Below are 27,313 nucleotides of genomic sequence, written 5' to 3' on the forward strand. Positions count from 1 at the left end.
CTTAAGCCAGAACCGTATTAAGCCAGCGCGGGATCTGTAGCAAATTTTATCAAAGGGCCCTTCTCAAGGTTAGGGTGTTAAATAAAACAAAACCGTTACAAATATATTTTTTAATTAAGCAAATCACGATCTACTAGGTATATGCAAGAAAGCGAGACAAAATACCAACTTATTTTTACGTTTAAACGTGACAAAATCGACTTTTAGATTTCAAATGTGGAAGTGAGGCAAGATATTACGCTGCAATGTAAATTAATATTTTTTATTATGGTTACGGGTTTTATTACGGGTACAGGTCGCCCAAATACGCGGGGCCCGTAGCATATTTTGCTACTCTTGCTACGGGGCTACTCCGACACTGGACTAACCATATCTTGATTCAATATATTTATCATCAAACTTTACTAATTTATAGGAAATCTTTTACTTCACTTGATCAAAGGTTGTTTATTACAAGAATAAATAATTTTGATTAGAATTATTGCGAGAATATTTAATTATCAAACAGTAGTAGATTAAATATAATAAGTTGAATGAATGATATCAACAGTGAACTTCATTAATTACCTGTATGTTGTGCATACATATAGGTAATTAATGAACATAGATACATATTATATTCTCTGGGTATTCTGAAGCAACAAACGTGAATTCACTGGCTTCTGTGAGGCAATGAACACATTTCTAACTAGACAATGGTTACACAGGTGGTTTATCGACGTAATAAATTATTTGTATTGTTTATTTCTAGAACTATCAATTTAACAACAATACAAAATAAATAACTGTTGTTGCTGCATAGTTGTCCTTATAACAGATCCTTTTTTTTACATAGACTATGTTCATATCAAGAATTGAATAGCGTAATTGGACTAAGCATAGATTTTTTATACTTTATACTTATTATTTAGTACAGGTATACATAGTTATATCTTACTTTGGTTATTTGTGTTAGTCTTCACACAAATTTAAGGAAAATAGAATACAATAATTGTGCAAAACAATTTTAATATGTTTAACTATTCACAAACAATAAGTGCAGAACTAAGATTCTTGTGATTGTAGCAACTGGTTCACCTTGAAAGTACCGCTCGTCAAGCGTTCTTCGGATTCTCCAAGCAAAGTGTTCATTTAGTTTAGACTAAAAATTTCTTTGATTAAGTTACTTCTTCCTTATTTATGGAGTTCAAATATAGAATTTACGTGAGAAGAATGACAGCAATAGCAGAGTAAGAATATATTTTCAATCATACGACTTTACCTACTTATTAAAGGAAGTGTAATGTTCGATATGGAAAGTAAACGTGTATGGTAATGAGGTGGGCGCAGATACGGTGTCCTCGCTAGTGTCAAGGATGCAACGTGTCATACATTACATTATCGTGTTACAGGTGCTACGTAAATGGAGACCAATACATGATTCATTAACACATTTAAACATAATATATTATTGGAAAGGATTGTGATTAAATATCATCCGTCCACAAAATACATTTTCAGTTTTCTTTATTATATAAGTATTTTACGCAAAAACAACACTCTGTTTTTTAATTCATACTTGTTCTATATTTGAGTAAACTTGATAAGGGTCATGACATAGTAAATGTGCATTAAATAAGTTTTCTTATTGCAACGGTTCATGCTATTATTTTATTGAGCCTGCCCCTCTATCAGTCTGCAGTCTCGACTAACAAGACAATAGGCCACATCCTGTCCACGCCGTTTGGGTGACAACAGGAAAACGTAACTTATGTACATGCGAATGATACTAATATTTAACATGCGATAATATTTGTGGCAAATACTGAAACACTTCACGGAATGTCATGTTTATTGGCAAAGGCGTAAGAACCATTTTGTAAATTGTCAAGCAATTTAGACAATTTACAAAATGTTTGCCAAACACTTCCGTGAGTTTGTTGTAAATTTCAAAGTACGTCGGGTAGCAGCGCATTGCGGATGTTGAACTCCGCTATCCTGCTTCGTTGTAAACTATATTTCTTTATTAAATTGCTTTACCTACTTAGAAATAGAAATCAATCTAAACGTTCTCGTGTTTGCTCGTTATAAAAACGAATTTTCCTTAATCAAATCTATGTTTATCAGAAACTAGAACCAAAACCAAAGTACCCTGGTACTCACGCGAGCGTCGCTAAAGCGGAGAGAATTTTAGCGAAACACACTTTCTTATCGAAATCTCGCTAATTTGACCCGCTACACTTGTTCGGATTCAACATTCGAGGCTTTTCGCAATTAGTACTATTCATATTTATAATAATACTAAAAAAATACTGTGTATATCCCAATTTAGATATTTTCTACAGTATAAAATAGTTAAAAGTATAATTAACTAATAGAGTTAACTCATTAATTTACCATTGACCGATATTTAATCTCTATTTTGGAACAAACTAATAAACTCTATATTATTTTTATATACTTTACCAAAACCTCAAATCTTTGTGTAAGATGTTTAATTAGAAATTCCAGTAATGTTCCAAATAATATAAATTTATGTGCCGTGTTTTCAACAATAATAATAATGCCAAAGCATTTTTAACAAATTACTAGCTCTATCAAGTTTTTATCAGTTATTGTGGTTGAAAGTGGTTGTCCTACAGTGCGATACGCAATAGGTGCACAGCGAAGGTTACATTTCGACATGCTAACTTTATCAATTTTCAACATAAATTTATTGAAATAATTATACGTTTTTATCTCGAATTTGTATCAAAGAGTCTGATTAGATATTTACTTAAGGCACTGTATACAGAAACCGATACAATCTCTATAAAATTGAAACTATTAAATATTTAAAAAGCCATTTCCAAATATTATGTACATTTTGCACAGATTACATTTTGCAATTTGTTATACTTTATTTTATTCAAAATGTTGATTGACAAGTGTAAGAAACGGTCCTCGAGCTATGAGCGTTTGAATTCAATGATCGATGACAATAGATAACGATAACATTATTACTATTTATTGTAAGATGCATAGCAAATATGAATTTTTATCAACACTGTCACGAGGAAACCTTTCGCTTAAAATAGATTTGATTGAACGGGCTCAGCCTATTCAAATATATTTAAAGACATTTATATAGAATAAGACGATAAATAAAGATGGGCCCTTTTTTGGTAAAGTCCTTATCGAAATACCGACCTTCCTGATTGTACTATGCCAATCTGCCAATTACCACATGAAGGTTTACCCACCTTCTAAATGGTCTTCCTCTTTTGCGTTTATTGGTTTTGTACTTTCTTGATCATTTATTATGTGCCCTTTGCCATGTGGCCCGCCCATTTCCACTTTATTTTTTTATGTTACCTGAATTATTCTTAATAATGTGTTCTTGATTTTATCTATTCTTTTCTGCCTCATCATACATCGTTCCATCGAGCTTTGACACGCCTGTAGCTTTGTATGCTGCGCTTTAGTGAGGGTCTCAGTTTGAGATCCATATGTTAGTACAGGTATCTAGTACACAAGTATTGATTTCTAGCAATTGCTTACTTTTAAATATCTTTTAGTTTAACTAACTGTACCCTTAAAATGGATACAATAAATTTCGGTTTGTGTCTTATAGAAAACATTTTTGTTAATCCTAGGCTTTAGTTTCAGTTTCTATTGAAACATATTCGACATTGCGTGCAAATGATAACTACAACTTAAAGTAATTACCTATGTACTGCGCAAAGGTCACGACATCACGTCTCAATCGTCTCAAAGAAACATTGAAAAATGCCATCGGAATTAGCCATGGCATGTACACATAACATGTATCAAAATAACTATTAATGTTTTATGTATGTTGACATTTTATTTACGAATAACTTTGTGTACATTGTTTATTCCGCAGAATAACGCCAAACACGTATATGTTTTTGTTATAAAACCGGAACTGCAATGCAAACCAATACTCTGGGTTTTGAGTTCTGAATCCTGACTGTATGCATTTAATATGCTGTATGATTATTGTTAAAAATAATTCTATTCACAAAATCGTACTGACAAGCTCGTAATTAATTTGTGTATATATAACACATAGTTTTCGTGTAAGGTGTACCAGAATAATACTCAAACAAAACCTCACCATGTTCATGATGACTGTGATCCATTTTTGTAGACAATATTTATACTGATTAGGTTCAACGTTACACTCGCGAGACGCGATGAATTTTGTAAACGCGCGGTAAACGTTCTCACACGTCAAGCGATTGCGCGGGAATGGTAATGTCAGCACTCAGTGGTTGAGTCTTGATAGAGAGAGACAATTTCAAGTTATACTATTAACTTACTATTTCTGTATTGTATTTGATTGATATCTTTTAATTGCTACAATTGTGTATTTACAGAAATTAATTGACGTGTAATAACCTAAGCAGTAGATAATTTAACTCTTTATTCATCTGTTGGTGAAGTGACATCATACCAATATGACGGGATGCTTTGTAAATTAACAAATAATATTAAGTAATGTTTTTTTCTAACAGTTGTAACACAGATTAACAATGTATTACTTACAGTTATGATAAGCATATGTAACTGTAATTGTTGTGTGTAATAATTAGTATGCTCTTTGTAGTTGTAACTCAGACATTTCAAGAGACTAAACAGATGGAACTCGAAAAGCGCAAAGTCAGAGCTATGCGGAAAAGAATCGCAAATGAGTACATGGTGCAGTTTCTCTCAGTGAGCTATTTGGTATCGAGCTTTTAGAACGAAATTGTTTTGATTTCACAGTTCTTCAGCGGTGTCAATAAAATATGTAACATATCGACAAGAGGTAGTTACACCCTCACTTCAAAATTCCTACATTGAATACGCTTTAACTTTGCGTTACACTTCCTGGCTCCGCATCACGTCCATAAACTTTAAATTATTTCTCCTTTTGAATTCCTACATAAGATTCACTAATTTTACCAAAATAATTAGGAACAACATTTTACCAATCTATTGTTTTCGAATCTCTTCATTATCGTCAAAACCAACCTTTTATTTTTAACAACCTTAAACATTTTATTTAAATTGGCTGTTATGTGGAAACAACGCAATAAATATTTTACGAGTTTTGATTCGTAACATGAGCAAACATACGGAGGAATGTGCCGCTTTTTCTTAAACCTAGGTACAATAGACTCCCACAAAATATAATAGTGCAGGCAGCCTGAAAATTTTAAAATTAACATCATCTAAGCAATCCCATTTACGGAAATGAAAGCCCTAGCAAGTTCTACCACCACCACCACGTGACAATTATATCTTTAGCATATAAGTGTTCTCATGTGACTATGGTCTATTATGAGAATAAATATCTTTAAACCTAAACCTAACCTATAGGGATGACCCTCGACTAACCATTGACTCGCCCGAACGCCCCAGTGGCTAAGGTCGTATAACTTTGTTAAAGCGATTTAAGATATGACGTTTAACCATAGTGTCGCTACACGTTACTTGTTAACGTTCCAGATGTTATCAGTAGCTACCGTATATATAAGGTTTATCTAACAATCAAAATAAAATATTATTTTGATGATTTCAGAGGTCTATGAAAAAAGTAAGATACCGAAAAAACCTTTTGACAGGCACATCGAACACGAAAAAAAACCTTAGGTATACTACATTTAAATAATTTAATGCTATATAAAATAGCGTGTTATTCAATCTTCATTAATATTCGGCTACATTAACATGCACACTGCGGTGTGTTAAGTCATAGTACCAGTGATTTTATAATCGCTGGCGTCTCGCAAATGTGATGTAATCGCGGTAATACCAAACTATTTTAAGCATTATTTATGTTCCTAGTCTGTTTGTGTGATTTGAAAATGTTTATTATTCTTACCAAACTTATTATCAAAATGAAAACTAATAAGATACGACATTTTTTTATAAAACGTAGCATCGAAGGCTTGGATCATCCGAAAGTTAATTGAATAATCTTTGGCTAAGATTATAATAATTTCGGTATATTGTTAGAGAACTCACCTGTGCTCGTAGTTATATTTTCTACACTGATAACGATTTAATGTTCGGAGCACTTTTATTTGTATACTATCGATTAGCTTCTTAATTATCCGTGTAAAATGATGATTATCTCACTATAAATTATTTCAAGATTACTGACTTGTTGAATAAGATGGCATACCTACCTTTAAAGTATGACAACTTATTAATTAAGAATAATACACAATAACAACGTATTCGTTCACTGCTTCTTGACAGAAATTAAGAGTATTTGAAGATAAATATTTCGTATGTCGTCTTCACGCAATATACTTAACTTTCCTACGCGATTTTTTGACAATTCAGAGTGTCCATGGGCGGCAGTATCACTTAACATCAGGTGAGCCACCTGCAGGTTTGCCCCCTCTTTTATAAATAACATAAGTGTATATAGTGTGGAAACATTACGATTTTATCATTGAATATACTTTCAAGCTAACCTACTAATATAATATTTAGGACAATCTTGTAACTAATACAATAATATAGTTATGATTGTCTGCTTTAATAAATAAATTATTATTATTATATTATCAGGAAACGTAGTGTGTGATTATTATTTACAACAAGTCAGCATTATGATATTGAACTTCACCTGTCTTTCAATGCATCGATGATGGTAGTATAAGGATTTGCTGTATTATTTTTACAGGCGCTAATAACAAAAAGTCACACACTTGGTATAAATAAATATTAGCTAATAGCGAGTGATTTGGTACTGAAATATTAAATCGAATGTTAATGTTAAACGTTTCAGTAATAGTAATTATACACCCAAAATTCACTATCTGTCCCCATACCCTCGTCGCAAAGTTGAAGGGATTGAAATAAAAACAAAAATGCAAGGGATGAGACTTCTTTCGCCTTTTCGAGGATAAACAGAGTATATTATTCTTAGCTTCAAAAATAAATGAAACATTTATTAAAAACTTTTTAAACGAACAGTAATCGTAGGACGTAAAACGAAGTTAATGTTTTTAATGATTGTTATTATTATATTTCCTGATTAAATTTAAATAGAGATAAATAAAAATTAACTTCTGTATTCGCGTGGAATAACGTTGAATGCCTAAAAACTGCTTGCCAAAATTTCTTTTCTCAACTTCTGCAAACTATGCACTCATGAATTTATTATATGCAAAGAAAAGAAAAAGAAAAGAAAAGAAAAACTAAAAAATCCCGTCTCAAATGGGATCTCGATTCTCGTCTCTTGTTTCTATCAAGCTTTGTGTGTAGTAGAAAAATTTATGTTTCATTAAGTAATAAGTTAGGTTAAGTTAAGTCTTAGAGACAATTGTATATTTCTTGGAGATAAACAGACAAAGTAGAAAATTCGATAAAGCACCTAATGTGTAAGGGATTGACGTAACGACTAAGCAAAAGTCAATGATCATATATTAGTATCTCTTTGAGAGTTAAATATTATTTATTAGTATATTTAGTGGCAGGTCTAGATAGAGGTCGCATGGTTACAACAATGAACGCACTATCAGATATAATTGCTGATAATAAAGACATCTTGGTGTCGCGTGCAATACTCTCTTAAGGAGAATACCTTTTGCACAAATGTATTCAACTTATACATTTCTTTATTTTCCTAATAAATATCAGCCTGGCTGCTACAAGTGCATTGTTACATCTATGTCGTGCCAATATTTGTGCAAAGGATTGCAAAAGCGTAATCGAGTTTTAAACGTTCATTGTCTCGTTAAACGAGAAAAAATACATTCGATCATGCAGTATTGTTGTATATCGGAGGATACAAAAGGCTTAAATATATTTTGGTAATGCACCAAGAACAATATCGATAATATCTATAAAAAAAAACAAACAAACAATAAAAAAAGTATCGTCTCCTTAAGTTTGATACACACGGCACTAGAGTCGTGTGCAAAAAGGCTTTTAGAAAATAAATTTATTGATTAATTTACTGCTTTAAAAGTCATTGACAATCATAATCATATCGATTCACATAATTCAACACTGATAGCGATTATTAATAATTATTGCTTATTATTAATTAACGTTCTATAATTACAATAGTTTGTTTAGTTCTTTGTGGTTCGTTTAGTTCGTAATAGTTAGTTTAGTTTAGTTAGTATAGGATTTAATGAAACCGTCTTATTCATAATCTTTAGTGGGCGGTAATTAATTACGTGGTTTTCTACGTTATGAATTATGATACCAAAGCCAGTGAATCTTTGGACATCGCAACTATGGAGTCAAAAAGATCCAAGGATTTAAAGTTGCACAAGGACGAATAGCTCCTGCTGCTTTATTTATCCTACTTATAGGAAATGTTACTAAGAAAATTTAGGGTTTCAGCCCCTTACCATATCCTAACCACTTCACTTTTTATCGGATTCTTAGTAACTATGTATTTTGAAATAAAAAAAAAGAAAATAGGGCAAATTACTACTCTTAATTAAATAAAACGACATCTAACGTTTAACATTGATAAACTCTAGACTACATCGAAGTAACTGCGGTCTCTTAATTGGTATATCATGCACAGGTGGTTCTTATTACTAATACTAGATGGCGTAACAGAACGTTCTAACTTAAAGCTTTACTTTTGGTGCCTAAAGGCTAAAGTCAAAATTAAAAGTTAACGTCACTTGCATATTGTTAGATTAGTGAAATATACACTTTTTAGCATCAGAACCTAGTAGATTAAAGTAGGGACGGCTAATGGCGACGTGTATCTAAATAAAATACATTTTTCTAATGAGAAATAAAGTTCTGTAAACAGTAATCTTTGACTGGCCTCATACATGGGTCTCATATTTGGTAGAGGTACTTAACCAGATATCCCTGTGTCTTAATCTGCCACACAGTACTAAATCCTGGATTCCACGCTTGGGCTATTATAAATATGTATTGTCGAAATACCGTAACCGAACCTAAACTCCTTAAAGTGGCGTCAAGGGCGTAATATTCATGTAAAAAGTATCTATACTAGATATTCATGATAAGTATGGTAAGTGAGGTAGTCAATATAAGGGCGTGCCTATTCTACCAATATAAATGAAATAAAATTTTCATTCTCTTATTCTAATGTAAGGCGACATTCTTCTCCAACAATGTTTAAATTTTTTCGAGTTTGACATGTATTGAACGTGGGTAAATATGTGAATAATTAGGTCTGAAAGTGAAGACGCCTAAGTAATTTCGTAAAGCACACCAAAAGTTTTCTTTATTATTTTTTGGAAAAAGCAGCAGTTCTACTATCTTTAGTGCATAATATGTCCTGAGCTCTATATGTTTGGATACTTCAGTAGCTATTATAGTTCATAATTTTTTGTCTAATCCGCCGCAGTTGGTGATCCCTGGCTAATTCGCAAAAACAGAGATTTGACCCCGTCGTCGCTCGCTTTTGTAACCTGACCCGGCACGCCCATGGTTCTATTCATGGCGCGGTCAGGATTACACGGCGCCTGCGTCTGTCAACGTTGTTATGATCTATGATCGGCAACATAAAAAAACTATTGATAGTTAGCCGACCTTTGAGTTCTGCCGATTCTATATCAATAAATAACATAGTATTCGCCATTGACGTTGTTCGGGTACTAGCCGATGATGATAGATTGTTGATAAATGATAAAACTGTATGTATAAGTTTACATAAGTTTATTGGGAGAAATAATTACTTGATACTATTTCTAAATGATAATGAGTGACGCGCGACGTGATTGATGTCTACAAACGTACTGAAAGTAATGAAATTAGGTTAAAGTGTAAAATGATGATGCGGCGAAATGATGTGCTGTTGCTGTGTGCGTGCCTTGCCCGTACATGCTCCCGGGGGCGGAATAGGAGAGAGAAAGTGATTTGATGACCTTACTCTAACATGGTGATTGACAAACTTTCTTTAAAGTTAAAATATATTTTACTTGATTATTGATTCTATTCTTATTTGAAATTAATATTAAGTAATTCCCAGATTAGTTTAACTATTTCTATATAAGTACTAAGTATGATAAAGTCTCTAAATTGTTGCTTCAATTCTAGGAAAAACTACTTTATTATGTATAGGCGACAAGCCTTTATCTAACTGACTACAACCCGGATTATTCACTTTGGGCACGATTTGCCTTTCACTAATATTGCCTTTATCACTGATCATTTCACTTGAAATATCGACAACCGGGTTATCGCATTCACTGAATGTTTTCAATTACAATTTACATCCAAAACCAGCAAAATTTACGGTAAAAATTTAGTAAATAACTGTTTTTTAAATAAATAGAATGACACTGGACATAGACAGACCGCATGTTGCAGCCGAGACAGACTTCTTCTCTCAGCTGGGGATACAAATGAATATAACATTCTGTTCTCTTGATTGTAGTATGGGACGCACCGTCATTCTACGGTGTCTTCTACGCCTACGCTTGTGTAATAGTACATGAAGCAATGTTCTCAATCGAAATTCATCTTGTAATTGAACTCGCATCAGTAATGTTTTGCGGTCGAACATTGAACAGAAAAGTAATTTAGAACAAGAACGATGTGCCTATCGACGAACGTAAAAAAAGCTCACAAATCAGCCTCCAGGTCTTTTAAATAGGAAATCGCTAAGGCAAAGTCAGAGCACATCTGGTCTATTACCAAAGCTGTCCAAGGAAATTTCTGTGAGCCCTCCATTCCACCACCGCACAGGGAGAATGACTCGCGCGCATAGGAGAAGGCCTAGAATATCTCTTTTCGTCGAATTCCTTTTTGGATGACCAAGGGAAGAACAATATTGCGGTATCATACCGTTTGAATGCCTAAAATTATATATTTATATATGTGTATTATAGCAATGTGCTATACGCAAATACTGTAGACATACTTATTTGAAAACTTTCTTTCAGTTTTGCGGTTACTTGGAAGAGAAGACTCAATTAGTACGCTGAAGCAAGGTGAGACGTTACTACGGACACCTCTAAAAAACTCACACGCATAAAGTACTTTTCTCACTTCTGGGCGGGAGATACCGGACCAGCTCTTTCCCCGCTTCACCGTATTCAACGAAGAGCGATTTGAATCGTCGACATTTCTTTCGAAGCGGCTTAATCCTGTGGCGTAACGTAGAGGTCCGCATTTACCATGGAGAGTGTTCAGGGGAGGTCCAATAACTCCTAATTCCAATAAAACTAATAAAAACTAAAGAATTATAAAAAATACTTGCAGCGTTTCGGCACACTTCGGCATCTACAGCAGAATTTCGGCCGCGCACGACCTTTATGTACCCCCTGAAGTATTTCCGAACCAATTCGATTCAACAAAAGAGTGCCTTCTGGCAACGTGATTGTCCATGGGCGGCGGTATCGCTTAACATCAGGTGGGCCTCCTGGTACATAAAAAGAAAAAAAGAATAATAGAAAATCCAGATTTGCGTTTCATAGTAGGCAGTTGGTGGATAGGCCATAGAAAAACGCAACATATGGTAAATACAGGTGTAATTAAATCATAAGTGTAAGTATATTAATATTTGCTCTTTTGCTGTATGTTATGTATCTCCCGTAAACAGTTTTCAAAAGAGCTAGACAGTTGTCGGTATAATATTCCGAAATAGTCGCTTTCCTTTTAATGACGTCGCTTGGAGTGCAGTGCGTGGAGCCGATCCTGGCGTCAAATGTCAATTTAACTGCGGCCGGGAAAAAAAACTAGTTTTGTTTGCCGCGCTTTTTCTGCGCTCGTAAAATTTGTTATTAATACAGTAAAATTTCGGATTAGGTGGTATTAAATTCGAAACAAAGCAACGATTTAATTGGTACTTCGTGTCCGGACGCCGATATTTTGTTCCCAGCGTAATATTCCTTTATTGTTTTCGGTTGTAAACCAAACTCAATTCTGCGATCTTTTAATAAAACAATGAACAAACAATTTCTGACTTTTAGTGTTGTTTCAATGTTTATAAATGATTTTTGTACAGCGAAATAAGCTATCTATACTAAGTACCTATCAATGTTCAATACTGAGAAACAATTCTGTCCAGAGTGAGAAAAAGAAGAGACATGACACCGACATTGTGGCTAATGTTTATAATGAAATACAATGTTGTGCCTCCATCTACTCGTATGAACAAATCTCAAACTTTTTATTATAAAATAATTCACACTAATTATACTCGCCATATCGTCTAATCTGAAGACAGCCGATTTTCAAAAACCAATAAACTTACCAAGACGGCCAGAACATTGTATTCAATCATGTTGATCAAAACAAGGATGGCATCTTCTTTATTAATGTAGTATGCCATTGAATGCCCACCAGGTAGGCAGCAATACATTAGTTTTACACAGATTTAACAGAATACGAAATGAGCCAATACTTCGAGTATCGTGATCTTACTTCTTATACTTCGGTTTATTTATTATATTCGAGTGGACTTCAATATTAATCTTACATTTGAATTAACAAGTCAGTAGGTCTTACGCATTTTGCATGTGAACTGGAAGTTGTGGTACGATGCCAACTGTTGCTGTACGCAGAAATTCCATTCTGTCTTTGAATCCAAGGAAATTATTTTTTTCATATATATTTATATCATTTTATTAGAAGATCCTTGGCTAATTACATTTTATAAGAATGTTAAAATGATGGGGCAAAGCCTTAAAAAATGATTATCTATTTATTATTATGAATGGTTAGACAACTGATTTTAAGATGTTGAGGAGATCTTCCTCCAACCAATCATGAACTATTCAGTCTAGTTAGTTTTTGAACTGATAATTTGAATGGTTTTAAGTATATAGGTAGGTTGTAAAAATATAAAATAATGTGGGTTTCAAATAGATTTATTTTTCGAAATACAAGTACAGCTTTATAATAATTAATAGAACTTGCTTTATATGACACGTAATACTTACCTAGAACTTATCTAATTAATGTTTAAACGTTTCACTCAAGAAGATCTGTTACAACATTCATGTTGACCAATAAATTAAAACAAATACAAATTTCTCGTTTCAGCGGACATTTCCTAGTTTCAAACCACAGATAACAAAAAATAGGATCGTGTAAAACGAAGAAACTTAAAAATAATTATGAAATAATTATAATCTTCTGATTCTTTGACCCTTTGACAGCTATTTACAAAATTTAGGAGTAGGTACCTATAGTATAAAGTTTAATACACCACAAGCCATAATTAACTTATCATTACTTAAATATATTTGTTAAGTAACGTTTCAGTATTTAAGTAGATTGCCCAATCGTTACAGTTGATTAAAACTTAGTAATAAATAGGTATTTACATTTCGCACCTTGCTGAGGTAAAATATTATGTACATACCAAATTATTATTTTAAACTCGAATACATAAGTTTAATACTTAATATATACTTATTTTAAGTTTTAGTTTCACATATAAAAATATTTTCAGAATATAATTTAACTATGTATTATGTACCTATATCCTTACATTATCAAATTATTTATAATACAAGCAAAACTGATAAAATTATTATAAGATTATTTACAATTAATTAATACTTGGTCAAAATGAACAAACGACTAAAATATATCTCCACCTTGTGTCATTTTCTCCGTTCACGACCACAAATCTCGAATGACATCGATGGTGTAGAATGTCAAGCCAAATAGGGAGGGAGTTAATAATAAGCTGACTACAGCAAAGCAATAAAGAATATTGCTGCTCTATCTAACCTTTGGTAAATTCATTATAAAAATTCCTGTAAAACTTGACGTCATCTCACACCTTTGTCGTGGGCAAATCTGCAGTATGACATTCGCGTTGGTAAATTAGGCATGTCTGATGCTGGAATGCTGTTTGGTGTCACTGATGTATTCACCGATATATTCGGATCGGTCATGTGAGACGGCGTCATGACTTTTGCAGCTGCTGGCGCTGCAACGAGGTTTGGGCTAGACAAGAACGGAGAGATTGGTGGTCATATGGCGTGGGCATGCGCGTGCGGCCCCGTCGGCTGGTGGGGATGGGGAAGGCCATGCGGCGCGCCTGTCGCGTGTTGACGACCCTGTATCATAAATATATTTTGTTAAAAATGTTACTCTCTTAGGCGTTTCAGTTAATATACCCCAGTAGGAATGTTGTTTGCAAGCTTTCGAATGAAAACAAGCTCTTGGTTTGATTCCCGTAATATTTTGTCCTTAACTCGGCATCGATTTTACTGAAACGTTTTTGCTTTGGTAGCTAATAGCTAGTAGCAAAATGGCGGATAACTCACTTGTAAGTACATATAATAGTCGTAAGGCTGATGCAAAGGCCAGCATCTCTGCGGGGGCACCGGATAGAGAGGTGGGACGGGGTATAGGGCACCCCCGAGCTTGTTTCTTAAGATCCGGCTAATACTGGAGACGGAAGGCACGTTGTATTTATCACACACTCCATCGGCAAGTAATCTGTCCCTAATCTCCCAAGCGAATATTCCTGGGTCTTTGGCTTTTAACTGCTTTATGTAGGACACCACCTAAAAACACATTAAACTGTAAAAAAACTGAAGAAATACCTGTATACAACTCAATCATATTTATTAGTTATAACAATTATAATCTATATATAAATACAGTGATGTACCCTAAATAAAGTATTTGGAATATGAAGTACTTTTATATTAAGTACAAGTTTAATACTTTAATCTTTTTGGAATTGAGTCTGAAATACTAGATATAATATAAGTGCTGCTAGGAGTTCGAGAGGAATAGGAATCTTTTTAAACCACTTAATGAGAATCATGTTTTAAGTTTATTTAATATCACCTTTAATAGGGTAAAGTCAATTCCATTTTTTCAGTTATAAATTCTTTCCGTGCTTTTGGTACCCATTAATTTTAAAGAACGAAATACTGATGCCAATATTGCAGAATTTGCTTTAAAACATTTTAAATACCTATTTAAGTTTTATGAAATGACACATGGTGAATTCTTACTAGCTCGGGTAACAGAGAACCATAATAACAGTATTTTCCCTTGCTTTCCATAGCTTCTGCTATTGACTTTAAACCGTCTACGTATTGACTTAAAATGTCAATTTTATCTATCTTCAACGGAAGTAATTTTACCATTTTCATGGTTTCACTAAGACTACTGTGTACAAATTAAAAAGTATTTACTTACTAGATGAAAATAAGTATTTTTGCATATACGGATATCTTTTTATTGTAATTTTTTTAAGAACGACGATAATATAATGTTAATATTAAGTATTATTCTCTTGTCAGTGACATTTTCGTATGTTTTCCGAAATAAACGAATTAAACCTAAGTATTTTGTATGTGTGTCTCAGATACTTGTATTTTAGATAAGTTACAACATTCTATTAATGGATCGTAATAGTTTAATTCGATGTAGAATAATAATTTGTTGTCAGCGTTAACACTTTGACAGATCTCACCTTAGGCGTCGTAACTCGAGGTTTGGAGCCCCCAATGGCCCCGGGCAAGATGGAACCAGTCTCGTGGTACCGAGCTAGAATCTTTGACACACATCCATGAGAAACTCGCAACTGTCGGCTTATATCACACGGCCTACAAAAATGTCAACATATTAATTTAGCAGTCAGCTAACGAAAACAATGGAAACGTTTTAGATTATTCTTTAAAGACATATTCTTCCAGAATACCGCAATAAGATGGTGTAGGTTACGGTTTCTTTGACTAATATTGTTTATTTATTATATGTTCATTACAATTGAATCAATAAATAATTAAATAATATTTTAAGACATCAGTACTTTGTACCTACCTGATCCCTAACTGAGCAAGTTCCACAATCCTAAGGCGAACCGCGTTAGGTAAAGGTCGTCCGTTCACAAAAACGCCCCCCAGCTGGTTCACCTCACCGTATTGCTGGCCCCCAGCTGACCCCATTCCTGTGTTGCCCATAGCGGTTGCATTTGGATCTGTAATAAATTGAAAAAGGCTTGAGAAAACGATGAAAATTATAATTGAACTTGTACTCAACGAAGTACATTTAAGTAAATCTATTTCAGTGATCACTGACAGATGTTACGCCGACGTACGGAGGGGACAATTTGTTGAACAAGTCCGCGCCGACAGACCTGATGAATTGCTGATCGCTCCTCTATTTGTAATGTCGGAATAATTGTTGGGCGTCTTCACACCGCTTATCTTGATATACTATTGGTGCATAAATTTAATTTGACAAAAGTGTCTGCCAAAATGCGTTACAAAATGAGACTTCAGCAACACGTCAAGCCCTACCTTCAGGCCTCTTGGAAACAACGGACACCGTTTATCGGCTGAAAAGGGCGAAACTTGCCACATTCTGACAATCTACGGAGTCTTACGGAGGGAATAAAACATTATTGAATTTCCGTTCCCTAATTGCCATAACTTCAAATTAAATCTGATAAAAGCCAAGAGGCTGATTGCAGCTGGATAAAAATTTATATATTTTTTTAATAAGGATCAATTTAATTCAGCATATATTTTCATATGTAATGCGGATTATGGATAAAGTAATGGTGCTGTTGCTACTTGAAGCGTGCTTCTACATTGCACTTATACATTGGACATTGCTTGAAAATAACAGTTTTTACTATACGATTCGTCTGCTACTTTTGTTACTTCTTCAGCGTAAGTTTAGAATGTTGGTAGGTAACCATCTAAAGCCATTCCGGATAGGGTTAGGTTTTATGTAAAGTTTTATTTAGTTATATTTTTTTTTTGTTAGTTTAATGTTCTTCCTTTCCTTCCCACCTTAATAAAATTGTTTCTATGTATAAAACTAGTTCATTTATTCGTAGCATCTCTATATCTAGCTTTTCTCTAACAATAAGTATTAACTACATTGAAGATTTTTCACAATCTTCGGAGTCACTGACTGACTTACACATATTATGAGGTTTAAAAACTAAAATGCTTAATTTTTTAAAATTCTCTGTAAGACAAATCTTGCCCTGACTACTAGTTCAGAAGTTATGAGCATACATACATTTTGCCGAATTATTTGTATAGAAATGCACACACTTTAGTGGAATAATTTTTCTTAATCATTGTAAAGTATACTTTTTATTTACTCTAAATTTCAATTTTAAAAGAAATTTATAAATAGGCTCGTCCTTTTAAAAAGAAACGGGCCCCAAAGGCGTCAACTACCTACTGGCGATAACAAAATCTATCTAAAGCCTACGATAAAATCTTTATAATGTTATTATAATGGCCCTTAATTGCCAGATCCCATGTGTAAACTGACGACAAGAACAACTATTCGCAATAATGCTTAATTGAAGTTTGAAGACATTAATTTCATAATTCTAAAGACTATCTCACCTCGTCTTATTGGCAACCTGAGTAGGTACGGTGACTTTGTTGCGTTAATGTTGCTATAAAATAAGATCTACAATTATTCAGTCGACACTCCGTTTGCAACGTTAACAAGTAATGCCTGCAATTTACACTTGCTGCTACATTAGAAGCGGCCTATAAGCAGATGTATTAGACAGCTTGTGACTTCCTCATCGGCTAATTATTATTTTTTGATGATAGTGTTTTAAGGTTCTCAGATCTGGCAAATCTGCTAGTGTAGACTTAAAATAATTTTAGAAACTGTGTTAATAATTTAAATACTTAATAATATTTATTTATAGAGCATTTGTACTTTACGTATAAGGAATCAAAGACTTATGGCTTTCACATGAATAATAAATAGAAATAGAATTTAATTTTGAAAGAAATTGTGTTGCCGACTTGCTTGCGAAAAACAGCGCAGCATTCTGTACAATTGATATTCCTCAAACCCAACCAACACATTAAACCAAAATAATGCGAAGCGAAACATATTTGAAATTATCTTTATTCAAACCTTACGTAGGTACAGCAAAACCTTTAAGGGTTTTTAATCTATATTTATGGTAAAACGCATTCTTCGACAAAAATCAATTGATAATTTTGATAGTTGCTAAAGTCAAGAGATTTACTGAAGAATTTAAGAACTTATTTAGGGATAGGGAATGAATGTTAGTAGTATCTGCTTAGCAGATCCACGGTTTTCCATTTTACTTATGTTAGCAATGATTGTCACTAAAACGAACTACATACTTATTGTGGCAATAAACTTAGGCCTCCCGCGGCGGAGGCGCAATGGCTCTTTGATGATTTAGGGGCGTGGAACTCTTGTTCCGAGTGACACACGTGTACTACTGTGCGAAATGGGACAATAACGTTATAGCTAACTCATGGTTTACTCTTTTTATTAAAAATATCAAACAACCATGAAGACTAAAGAACAATGCTTCATGTTTTTATGTACAATGTGTTGAAGGTACTCCGTATTTATTAACTGGCTATTTACTATTATTTAGTTCTGTGCAAGTGTGCATGTTTGTCCCCGTTACTTAATATCGCGAAATGACTTATCAGTACATATTTGCGGACGTTGAATTAAAAAGTTCTAAATAAAAAAATATCTACTTTAACATTTTATGTTCTGTGCTGGTTGTGTTTTGACGGAACCAGAATGTTTATAAATGTCTCGCGGCCATACTTAAGTGGGCGTGTCTTTGGGCGGTAAGTCCTAATTGTTTATGTAATTTACCTTAGAAGTTGCCTACCTTTAGAATATTTTTTTTATAAAACAGTTTTTTACTTATATATATGCCAAGATAATGGTGTGAAACTACATAATACATATTCCATAATATACTGATGGGTCGCAACTCGCACATTAAGATTTGAACTGTTTAGATCGTCTACAAACACGATGTTAATTAGGTTAAAATTATAACTTTAACGTCTTATTATAGCAAACAGTGAAGGAAACTCGACATCAAAACGTTCAAATTAAATATAATATTTTAGTGGCGTTTCAGAATGTTAATGAACCATCGATCCCTTTGTTCCGACGCAAACCGTGGTTGTTTAACATGAGCAGCGATATATTTGGAGTAATATAAAACCTCTGAAGTTGCGATTAATTCGGCGAAAACACCAGTAACTGTCAACGGTAAAACGTCAAAGAAACATCGTAAATTAAACGCAGAGAAAGATATTTCCCGCTTCGGACTCCGTCCCTCTCTAACTCGCTTTTAGAGGTATTGCGCGGTCTCTCTCTCGAACCAATTAGTATTCAAAGAAACCGATTCAAAAAGACTAGAATTATATGCCTAGTGATGTAGTTTCAGTGTATGTCGATATCATGACGATTCGAAGGGACGAATTAAGAATTATAATCTCGCAAGATCCCTGGTAGTTTTCGAAAAATCAATTGTTTAAAGCTAACTTGTTAGTGGGGTTAGTTAAGACACGACATTATTTTATATAAATATAAAATAATTATTTATAATAAATTACTAAAAGTATTAATTCGTTATTTAATCGAATACAAGCCTTCGTAGTAGTGAACCTATCTAGCTAGATATTTAGAAGTGATTTTGTAAATAACGCCTTTTAGAAGCAAAGAGTGCTTTCAGATAAGTGGTATCTTTTGTCAGTCCGCGCTAAAGAAAGCACTTTAAAATCTGTCTGGTTGATGGCGATACCAACTTTTCTGATACTACAGCCATTAATCTCGTTAATCGCCTACGATTGGTATTGTACCTATACAATACCTACTTCATTTTGTTAGCCAGGATTGATCTCAAAAAAGTGCACGACGTCTGGATAGCATTACCTACAGTACTAGCCTACAGTGTCAGGCAAAAATTTTTTTTTCTATTACAAAGCATTGCCAAATTCACGCTAAGAAATTTGGCAGGAAAATACTTAATTAAAAAAAAGGTGAAAAGTATCGACAAAGCTCAAACATCCCTGAAAGTAATTCATAAATTATCAATTTAACACTTTCAGAATTTTATTTCAGAGAAAACTGCATAAGTTTAATATTTACATTCATTTTCTTGGCGTTAACAAAATTTAACGGTCCTGTTATTATTTATTACAGAAAACAAACTTGAATGAATTCCTCGCTGTTAACATTGCATGATATTAAAAATTATTGACAAATATTTTATGCAAATTGGCAGATTACAGCGGCATGCATTCGTATCAAGTACCTATTGCTGAAGTTTTTACATTCTATTTGCATAAGAAAATTCAGTTAATTCAAAATACAATTAATGCGCAGCTCGAATATTGGTATAAATAGTAATAGGAGGCCACGTCCTTGTTAGCGTTATCGGGACATTCAGCACTTTACGAGCGGTTTTACGAGGCCCGCTGCCCGCGACCAATCGTTGCGCGTTAATCAACTTTCTATTACAGATGTTATGCTGACGTTTCGTTAGTGCTACGCTCTCTATAATTACGCATATTAGATTGTTAGAAATAACTATCTACGTCAATCTAACTTTTAAAAGTCGCAACCCGCCCTCGACACTACTTTTTATCTTTAGTTATAAAGCAGACGAGTCATGCCTTGAAAAGACTGATGCTGAAGCTGATGTTAGTCAATAAAATGAAATTAATTTCTGGACCTTCCTATTTGTAAGAGCATTGAATTGTATTTCAAACGAGGCTGGAATTTCTCATCCTAAGCAATTGATGAAACTGTTTAAAGGAGAAGTGTTTCAGGTGCATCTATTATTATTGAAATTGTAATAGCGCTGTTGAAATATCAATTATACCAGTACGTCATATGTGCCTATGAGTACATTCGTTGGCCCAGTATCCTATGTCGTGAAATTGTATGAGGACAGAAGCGACAGTCCCGATGGTCGGTAGCTGTTTGTTTTGCGGTTCGTTTGTCGGCTGCCTCTCGCCGTGTGTGGGCCCTTCAAGCTATTGTCACGTGACTTCCGCGCCTAGTACTCTGACGATAGGGACGTATTCTTGTCGTATTCTCGCTCGTCTTTCGGGATAAACGATTAATACGGAAGCAAGGAGCGTAAGGTTGTGAAATGTAAATTCAAGTACCTACTGGTCAATAATGTACCTATATCCCAGTGCCTTTATCTTTTATATTTTGCTTCTATTGATAGGGTGATGGGTAAAGGTAAAAATGGGTAAGTAAAGGTAAATATCAGATAAAGGTCTTAGGAAAAAAAAACTGACCTTATTTTAAACGATTTACGAATTGGTTATGTAGACATTATTTGTTGTTCACTAAGTAAGTGCTTATTCCGATTCAAATGATGGTCTTGTTACGTTTTTAAGTGAGGAATCTTCATTCTTTTCTATCAAATACAAAGTGAAAATAATGAGAAACATTTTATCCCAAGTGTTTCAAAAATAGACACATATTTCGAAAAGCAAAATATTTTGTCCACATTGAATAAATTAGGATAAATGAATGCGAATGAGAAATGATCTAGATTCCTGCGCGTGACACGCCAGCTGCCCTCTTGCCCCCAAACGGTTGTCGCCTGTCAAGGTGACATTATTTACGGACCACTAATTATTATCGATACCTATTAACCTCAGCATGTGCTTGCTGTTCAGGCGGAGATGGACTGTCGTAACATGTCAAATATAATTCTATAAGACGTCTAGAGACACCAACTAAGACCATTTGTATATTATGATGTATGAATTGATTAATTAATGAAATCATTTAATAAGTACTTGCAGAACATACCTGCCCTTGGACTTCCAAGCAGAACAAAGGTTTGGATGTAAAATTGTTACTTTTAAAACCAAGCGAGTTTAGAGTGTCGATAAAAATAAAACTGATTGCGTCAGCTTCAATGCATCTAGATGGATTTGACAGTTTCTTAAGTTTAATTAAAATTCATATTGAATGCTTAAAACTATGGATAAAACTGACATTATAAATTTTACATACCTACACTATAATATTACTTACGTAGAAATTACAATTAAATCTTTAAGAAATAAATTATTTATTTATTTATTTAATTAATTAAACCTTAAAAATCGCACAAAACATGATAACTGTTATAAAATATATATCAACAATGACTTTTGTGTTTAATGAAATATAATAGAGATTATATTAGTGCGTGCTACGCCTTACACGAAGAAATGCAACATGGTTGTGGTCGTCGAACCAATTTGTTAGTTCGGCTTTACTTTTATGGGAGAGCGATTTGATTTGTGACGATATTTATAGATTCGCGACGATTGCATACAAATCTGCCTTGGTATGTACCTACTAGGCGATAGACCAAAGTTTAGAGACCAGGATCAGATAAAAAATGAATAGGAAATCTCAGTATGGCTCAAATACTTAACATGCTTAGGAAAGAAGAGAACAAATAAGTAAGTAATTGGAAGAGGTCATCGGGTTATAAATAATGTGGTCGGTAGCTGTTTGCGGCCATTATAATGTTGACTCGGGCTCGAGCGCTAATGCGTGCGCAAACATTGCGCTCCAAGCTGCGCCCGCGCACGTCGCGCGACAAACTTAGAGGGCCCTAGAAAAACTTTTACACTAGATACTTGCTAAACGTTAATATTCAGTTTTAGCGAACCCATTAATAAATTTATTTTCATTATAATTTGCTGTAAACATTGGCAGATCGGTATTGTGGTCTTAGGATTTAAGTTCCATAATTTAATAAAACGTGACAAATAATGCGGTGTGACCAGTATTTGTCGATAAATTCGGTTTCGGTAGCGTTTGCCATGCTCTTTGGAAAAACAAACGGACGTCTCGACGCGTCCTCAGCGGCGCTTAAAAAAACAAAAAGTACTTTACTCTTTAAAGCCCTTATGCGTTAAGTTTTAACTAGTCAACGGTTAATTTCATTTCTCACAGTTTTTTCCTCGCCGTCGTATTCCGGACATGTTAGAATTCATCGTTGGCCTATTAAATATAGGCAAGCTTTTTAATAAGGAAGCCATAGTACCGTGTAAAGAGAAGAATGAAATGGATAATTTTATGAATATCCCAATACATAAACCGTAACCCGTAAACAAATAAAAAGGCAAGGAGTCGAAGGAGCCAGACGATAATAAAAACAAATGGGACCTACCTACATTAAAGCGAATCGCAAACATGGAAATATTGAAATCGGCGACAGTAATATGTAACAAAATACTGCCACTTATTGTTCCAAGCGATTGTCGTCTTTAGTGAATGTTAATAGGGACTATATTTTCTTGTAATATAATTTTAGGAATAAAAATCAAACTTAAGAGCGTCCCTCAAACATTGGCTCTTTAAATACAGCTAATTGACAGGAAATTGTAACATTATTCTTTATTTAACTTTGTATTTAGTTCTGGCGACTAGTGAGATTTTATGATTACAAATGACTTACCTACTTAGGCATAGAAAATAAAAATAAATGAGTGGCTTCAGATTTCTGAACCTGTTTGATGATCATTTTTTAAATCTAGTAAGGTAAGTAAGGCAAGTAAGTTCAGCCTCTTCTGCCACATCCACCTCACTTTCTTCAACTTTCTGCTTAATTTCATTCTAATGTAAAAAATGCATTCTACGCAGCAGCAACCTACTCATGCCTGATGCTCTGATAAATGACATCAGAATTACTTCCAAGTAACAAGGACGTTATCTATTTGTAAATCTCAACCACTCTTAAATCCTTTTAATATTGTAAATTCAGGATCTAGATAAATAATTATAAGTGAAGACAATGTACTCCCAGAATAAATAAAACAAGGACGTTTAAGTATTTTATTCTTATAAAGCAGTAATTACTAAGTCAAAGAGACGCAGTTATAAAATAAGCAAGGCTCGGTGAAGGCACTATTTGCTAAGCGACCGGCAGCTCCTGTAAGCACTCCACAAACAAACGCGACACACACACAAACACACGGTTTGTGCTTTCTTATTCATAACCCGACTCCTGCTGGCATTTCAATGCATTTACTGACAAATATTTTAAATATAATGAGGATTTATTTTCCAAATCAAACTGCGCAACGGAAACCAGCAAACTTTTTGATATAGGTCCGTGATGTGAGTCTGCTTTAACATCATCTCAATATATTGATAATTTAAATTATCTTAGACAATCTAACAAGTGCACAATAGATTCTCGTGTTGTGAAGTATATGCAGAAGGCTGATGAGCTTGCGAATAAATAATAATGATCAAGGAAACAGCTAAAACCGAAATCTGTATTGATATTTGTTTTTTATTTACTTATTATGAAATGGTTGTTTCCTGCTTACTCAAAAGATATTTGAATATAATTTCACAAGAACAATAGTTAATTATTTTTCACTATACTATACTACAATAGAATATTAAAAATTGAAATAGTTGTTCAAGTACTGAATTAAAAGATACGTACATAATATTAATTTTAGCATTAGGTATAATGGAGCTAATTAAGCGTACTTACTTATGGCTCGTGCGCTGACGTTGTCGCGGATAACCTCAGATAACTTTGATATTACGTTCATACTTCATAACATTATAATTCAGCTTATATATTACTAAATAAAATCAAGTTTAATTATTAAATTGATTGCGGTCTCATCTCAAAATTCAGTATAAAGGATATCATGTTTATTTCAAAACTCCTGAAAGCAATAGAAACAAAAGACAGCGTCAGAAATCTTATCGTGTCATAATTAAAATTCGTTTAGGATTTTCTTATTTTACAAAAAATCTCAATTCCTATTATATATTCCCTGAGCGTCAAAGGACCATGACGTTAATACCTATTGATAAAAAGGCCAAGATGCGATAACTCCGCGTCGCGGGTCATAGGAGTGATGTTCATTCATACATGGAGATCTCGACCGTTAAATTTGATTGAAATTCGTTTTTTATAATACATATCTTGTGTCTTCAACAAACATAGGATAGTAGGTAGATCAAGCTACGTTCCGTTTTGGTGTAAATAAAATAAAGTCAATATTTTGCGCAATTTATTGTCATTACTGCCTCCGCCTGCCTGGTTTCTTAATTACTAAATGCTTCGCGTGTCATGGTCTTCATTGCAGTTTCTGTTTTTAACTACATCAAAAATACGTCATCGCAATTGTTCCAAGCCTAAAGCGTGGACATTAAAGCATGAAGAGCAGTCCGAAACTATGTGTCCGGTGATTCAAACCCGCGACTGTATGCTCGTGTGATGAGAGCGATGTAATGAACTTGGGCGTTATATGTCCTGTGTTCATGCAAGAGATTAGGCACTGTCACTAAATCGAATTATAGAAATTAGAAAATAATAATTATTTAGAGACACAAATATCACTATAATCACAAACCGACACAATTTGTAATCAATTTTGTCAATGTTTAACTGGCAATTTAAAATAATTTATCACGTAACGTAAACAATCAATTAACTATGTATGTTGATTTATCGGTACATTTATTACCTGTTTTAGTTAAAATTGTAATTCAGACGAAACGCAGTGCATTATCGCGGGTCAGCGGGCGGGTTATCGAGGCGATAACTTGTGCGTCACCACCTACTGACGCTAATCACTTGGAAATTTAGCCTTTTCTAGTTATAATATAATAATATTACCAATCTGATAGCCGTCTCCATATCTATAGAGATATGGAAGTGAGGGAGAGGCAGGCAAGAAGAAGTACAAAGACCAAAAGGACGGTGGGCTGGTGATAAAATTCAAGACGCAGGCAAGAAGTTACGATGGTAAACGGGATTCAATTAATGGACTTATGTATGGTCAGAACGATAGGTCAGTTAACACGATCTTTGGAGTATACTCTGATTGACGAGAGACTTAGTCCACAATTGTTCTTACATACGATAAAGGAAACTTTATTTTCATAAAATTTTCAAACAAACCCTGTCACTTATTTTGCTGCTATGTCATTTACACCCAATGGACAGATTTTGCGTGATGGCAGAATGCGTAGTTGGCGCAGGAAACAATTTTAAGTCGACTCTAGCGCATCTTTTATCTTATCGAGCCAACTAATTGGTCTTATCTTACGAAATTTTCAAAATAATTACAATTGATATAAGATTTTTTCACAAATAAAAACATAATAGTAACATGGTGACAGTATAGTTAATTGATGGACACATAAGCATAAAACGTACATGTCCCGAAGGATTACTAACCCGTCAGATTCTGTTATAATTGTAATAATTTTATCAATACATCGAAACATATCCGATAAGATATGTCTATATTTCGAATAAAACCAAAATTGCTCTGTAAAATTTTGCCGCGGTGTTGGACGGTTTGAGGACGGAATCTTAAAATTATTAAAGTGCTAAGATGCGTTTGTTTACGTAACAAAACTTATAGGTGTAATTTAATGAATTAAACGATGGTTAAAAACTTGAATACTGAAGCAACATTCTCATATTTTGATAACAAATAGGTAAATAATCCTGTTATAATTGTTACTGCAGGCTGTGTTACTGAATATTTCCTATCCGCGATGCAATGCTGGTGCTTCTCTTGTTCAGTCGTGGGCCTCTCTCATTATATACGTTCTTAATACTAGATAGCAATACGTAAACTTGTGAAGAAGTCGAATGAATTTAAAAATGTCATCAATATAATGAAAAAACTACCATACACCTACATCAAAACAGACCTAACCTACATCAAAATAGACGTTGAAATGTGCTCTACTTATTGGAGCCTAAACATTCATTCTTCCAGGAGCTTAAGGAAGTGCGTCATGTATTATGTATGCTGAAAGAAAGTAGGTACCTAAACAGTTATGTCGTGTAAATAAAAACTACTCATTATATTTATGACATGAGTCTTAAATAAATACTAAATGCAAAGGAACAATAAAATTTTTGTTCCCTATTTAAAAGGCACCAATCTTAACTTTGTTTTAGTTTTCTATTTATTTATTTTCTAAGTATAATTACTACTACGTAAGTTAAGACTCTTGTAAATACTCTATAATCGTTAATAAATTAGTAGGTATCATTTTAATTTGAGAGGTCTGACTATCTCTAATTTGCCAATTCCTCTATGAGTAATTTCATTTCAGCTGGTTCGTTTCTGGAGGATCTTGTTGTAATAAGGTAAACTAAGTATTATTCTCACCGGCATCCATAGCATATCCTGCAGCGGCGGCTGCTGCATGCAGGGCGCCGTATTCTTTACTGTCCATGCCGCCCAGCATCATGTCACCACACACACACTCACGATCCACCACCATGCGTCCAACACCCACGGTGCGTGCCTTGCGACTGAGTCCACGTCGCGCTCGCCTGCGCACGCGCATCCAACACGCCCACACACCCATTGGATATCAACCGCCAATCGCACCGCTCCATTTCAAACGCATAGGAATATCACCTTCTATATGAAGCGGAATCCATTCCTGAAACTCATGCACAGACTTTAAACTTTAGAGAAAGAGAATAAGGTTTCAATTTGGTTGCATACTATCTCGGATACCGTGACCGTTTGTTCGTTTGGTTGGCTGCGACTGAGCGGAGGGGCATGTACGTGTGCATAGTGTTATGTACGGTGTAAGTGAA

At 34.1% G+C, this 27,313-nt stretch overlaps 1 protein-coding gene across 1 annotated transcript; it reads right to left on the minus strand.

The window, feature by feature from the left end:
• Nucleotides 1-12,782: 12,782 nt before the first annotated feature.
• On the minus strand, nucleotides 12,783-27,029 carry LOC111003952 (paired box protein Pax-1). Its single transcript, XM_022274741.2, has 5 exons — nucleotides 26,874-27,029; nucleotides 15,730-15,886; nucleotides 15,380-15,512; nucleotides 14,214-14,456; nucleotides 12,783-14,003 (listed from the first exon to the last, which is right to left on the minus strand). Exons 1-5 carry the CDS (start codon nucleotides 26,986-26,988, stop codon nucleotides 13,917-13,919), a joined length of 735 nt encoding a protein of 244 aa, XP_022130433.1. The 5' UTR covers nucleotides 26,989-27,029; the 3' UTR covers nucleotides 12,783-13,916.
• Between the last annotated feature and the right edge of the window lie 284 nt (nucleotides 27,030-27,313).

The sequence above is a fragment of the Pieris rapae genome, chromosome 11 (genome assembly GCF_905147795.1).
Source record: "Pieris rapae chromosome 11, ilPieRapa1.1, whole genome shotgun sequence".
Taxonomy (NCBI): domain Eukaryota; kingdom Metazoa; phylum Arthropoda; class Insecta; order Lepidoptera; family Pieridae; genus Pieris; species Pieris rapae.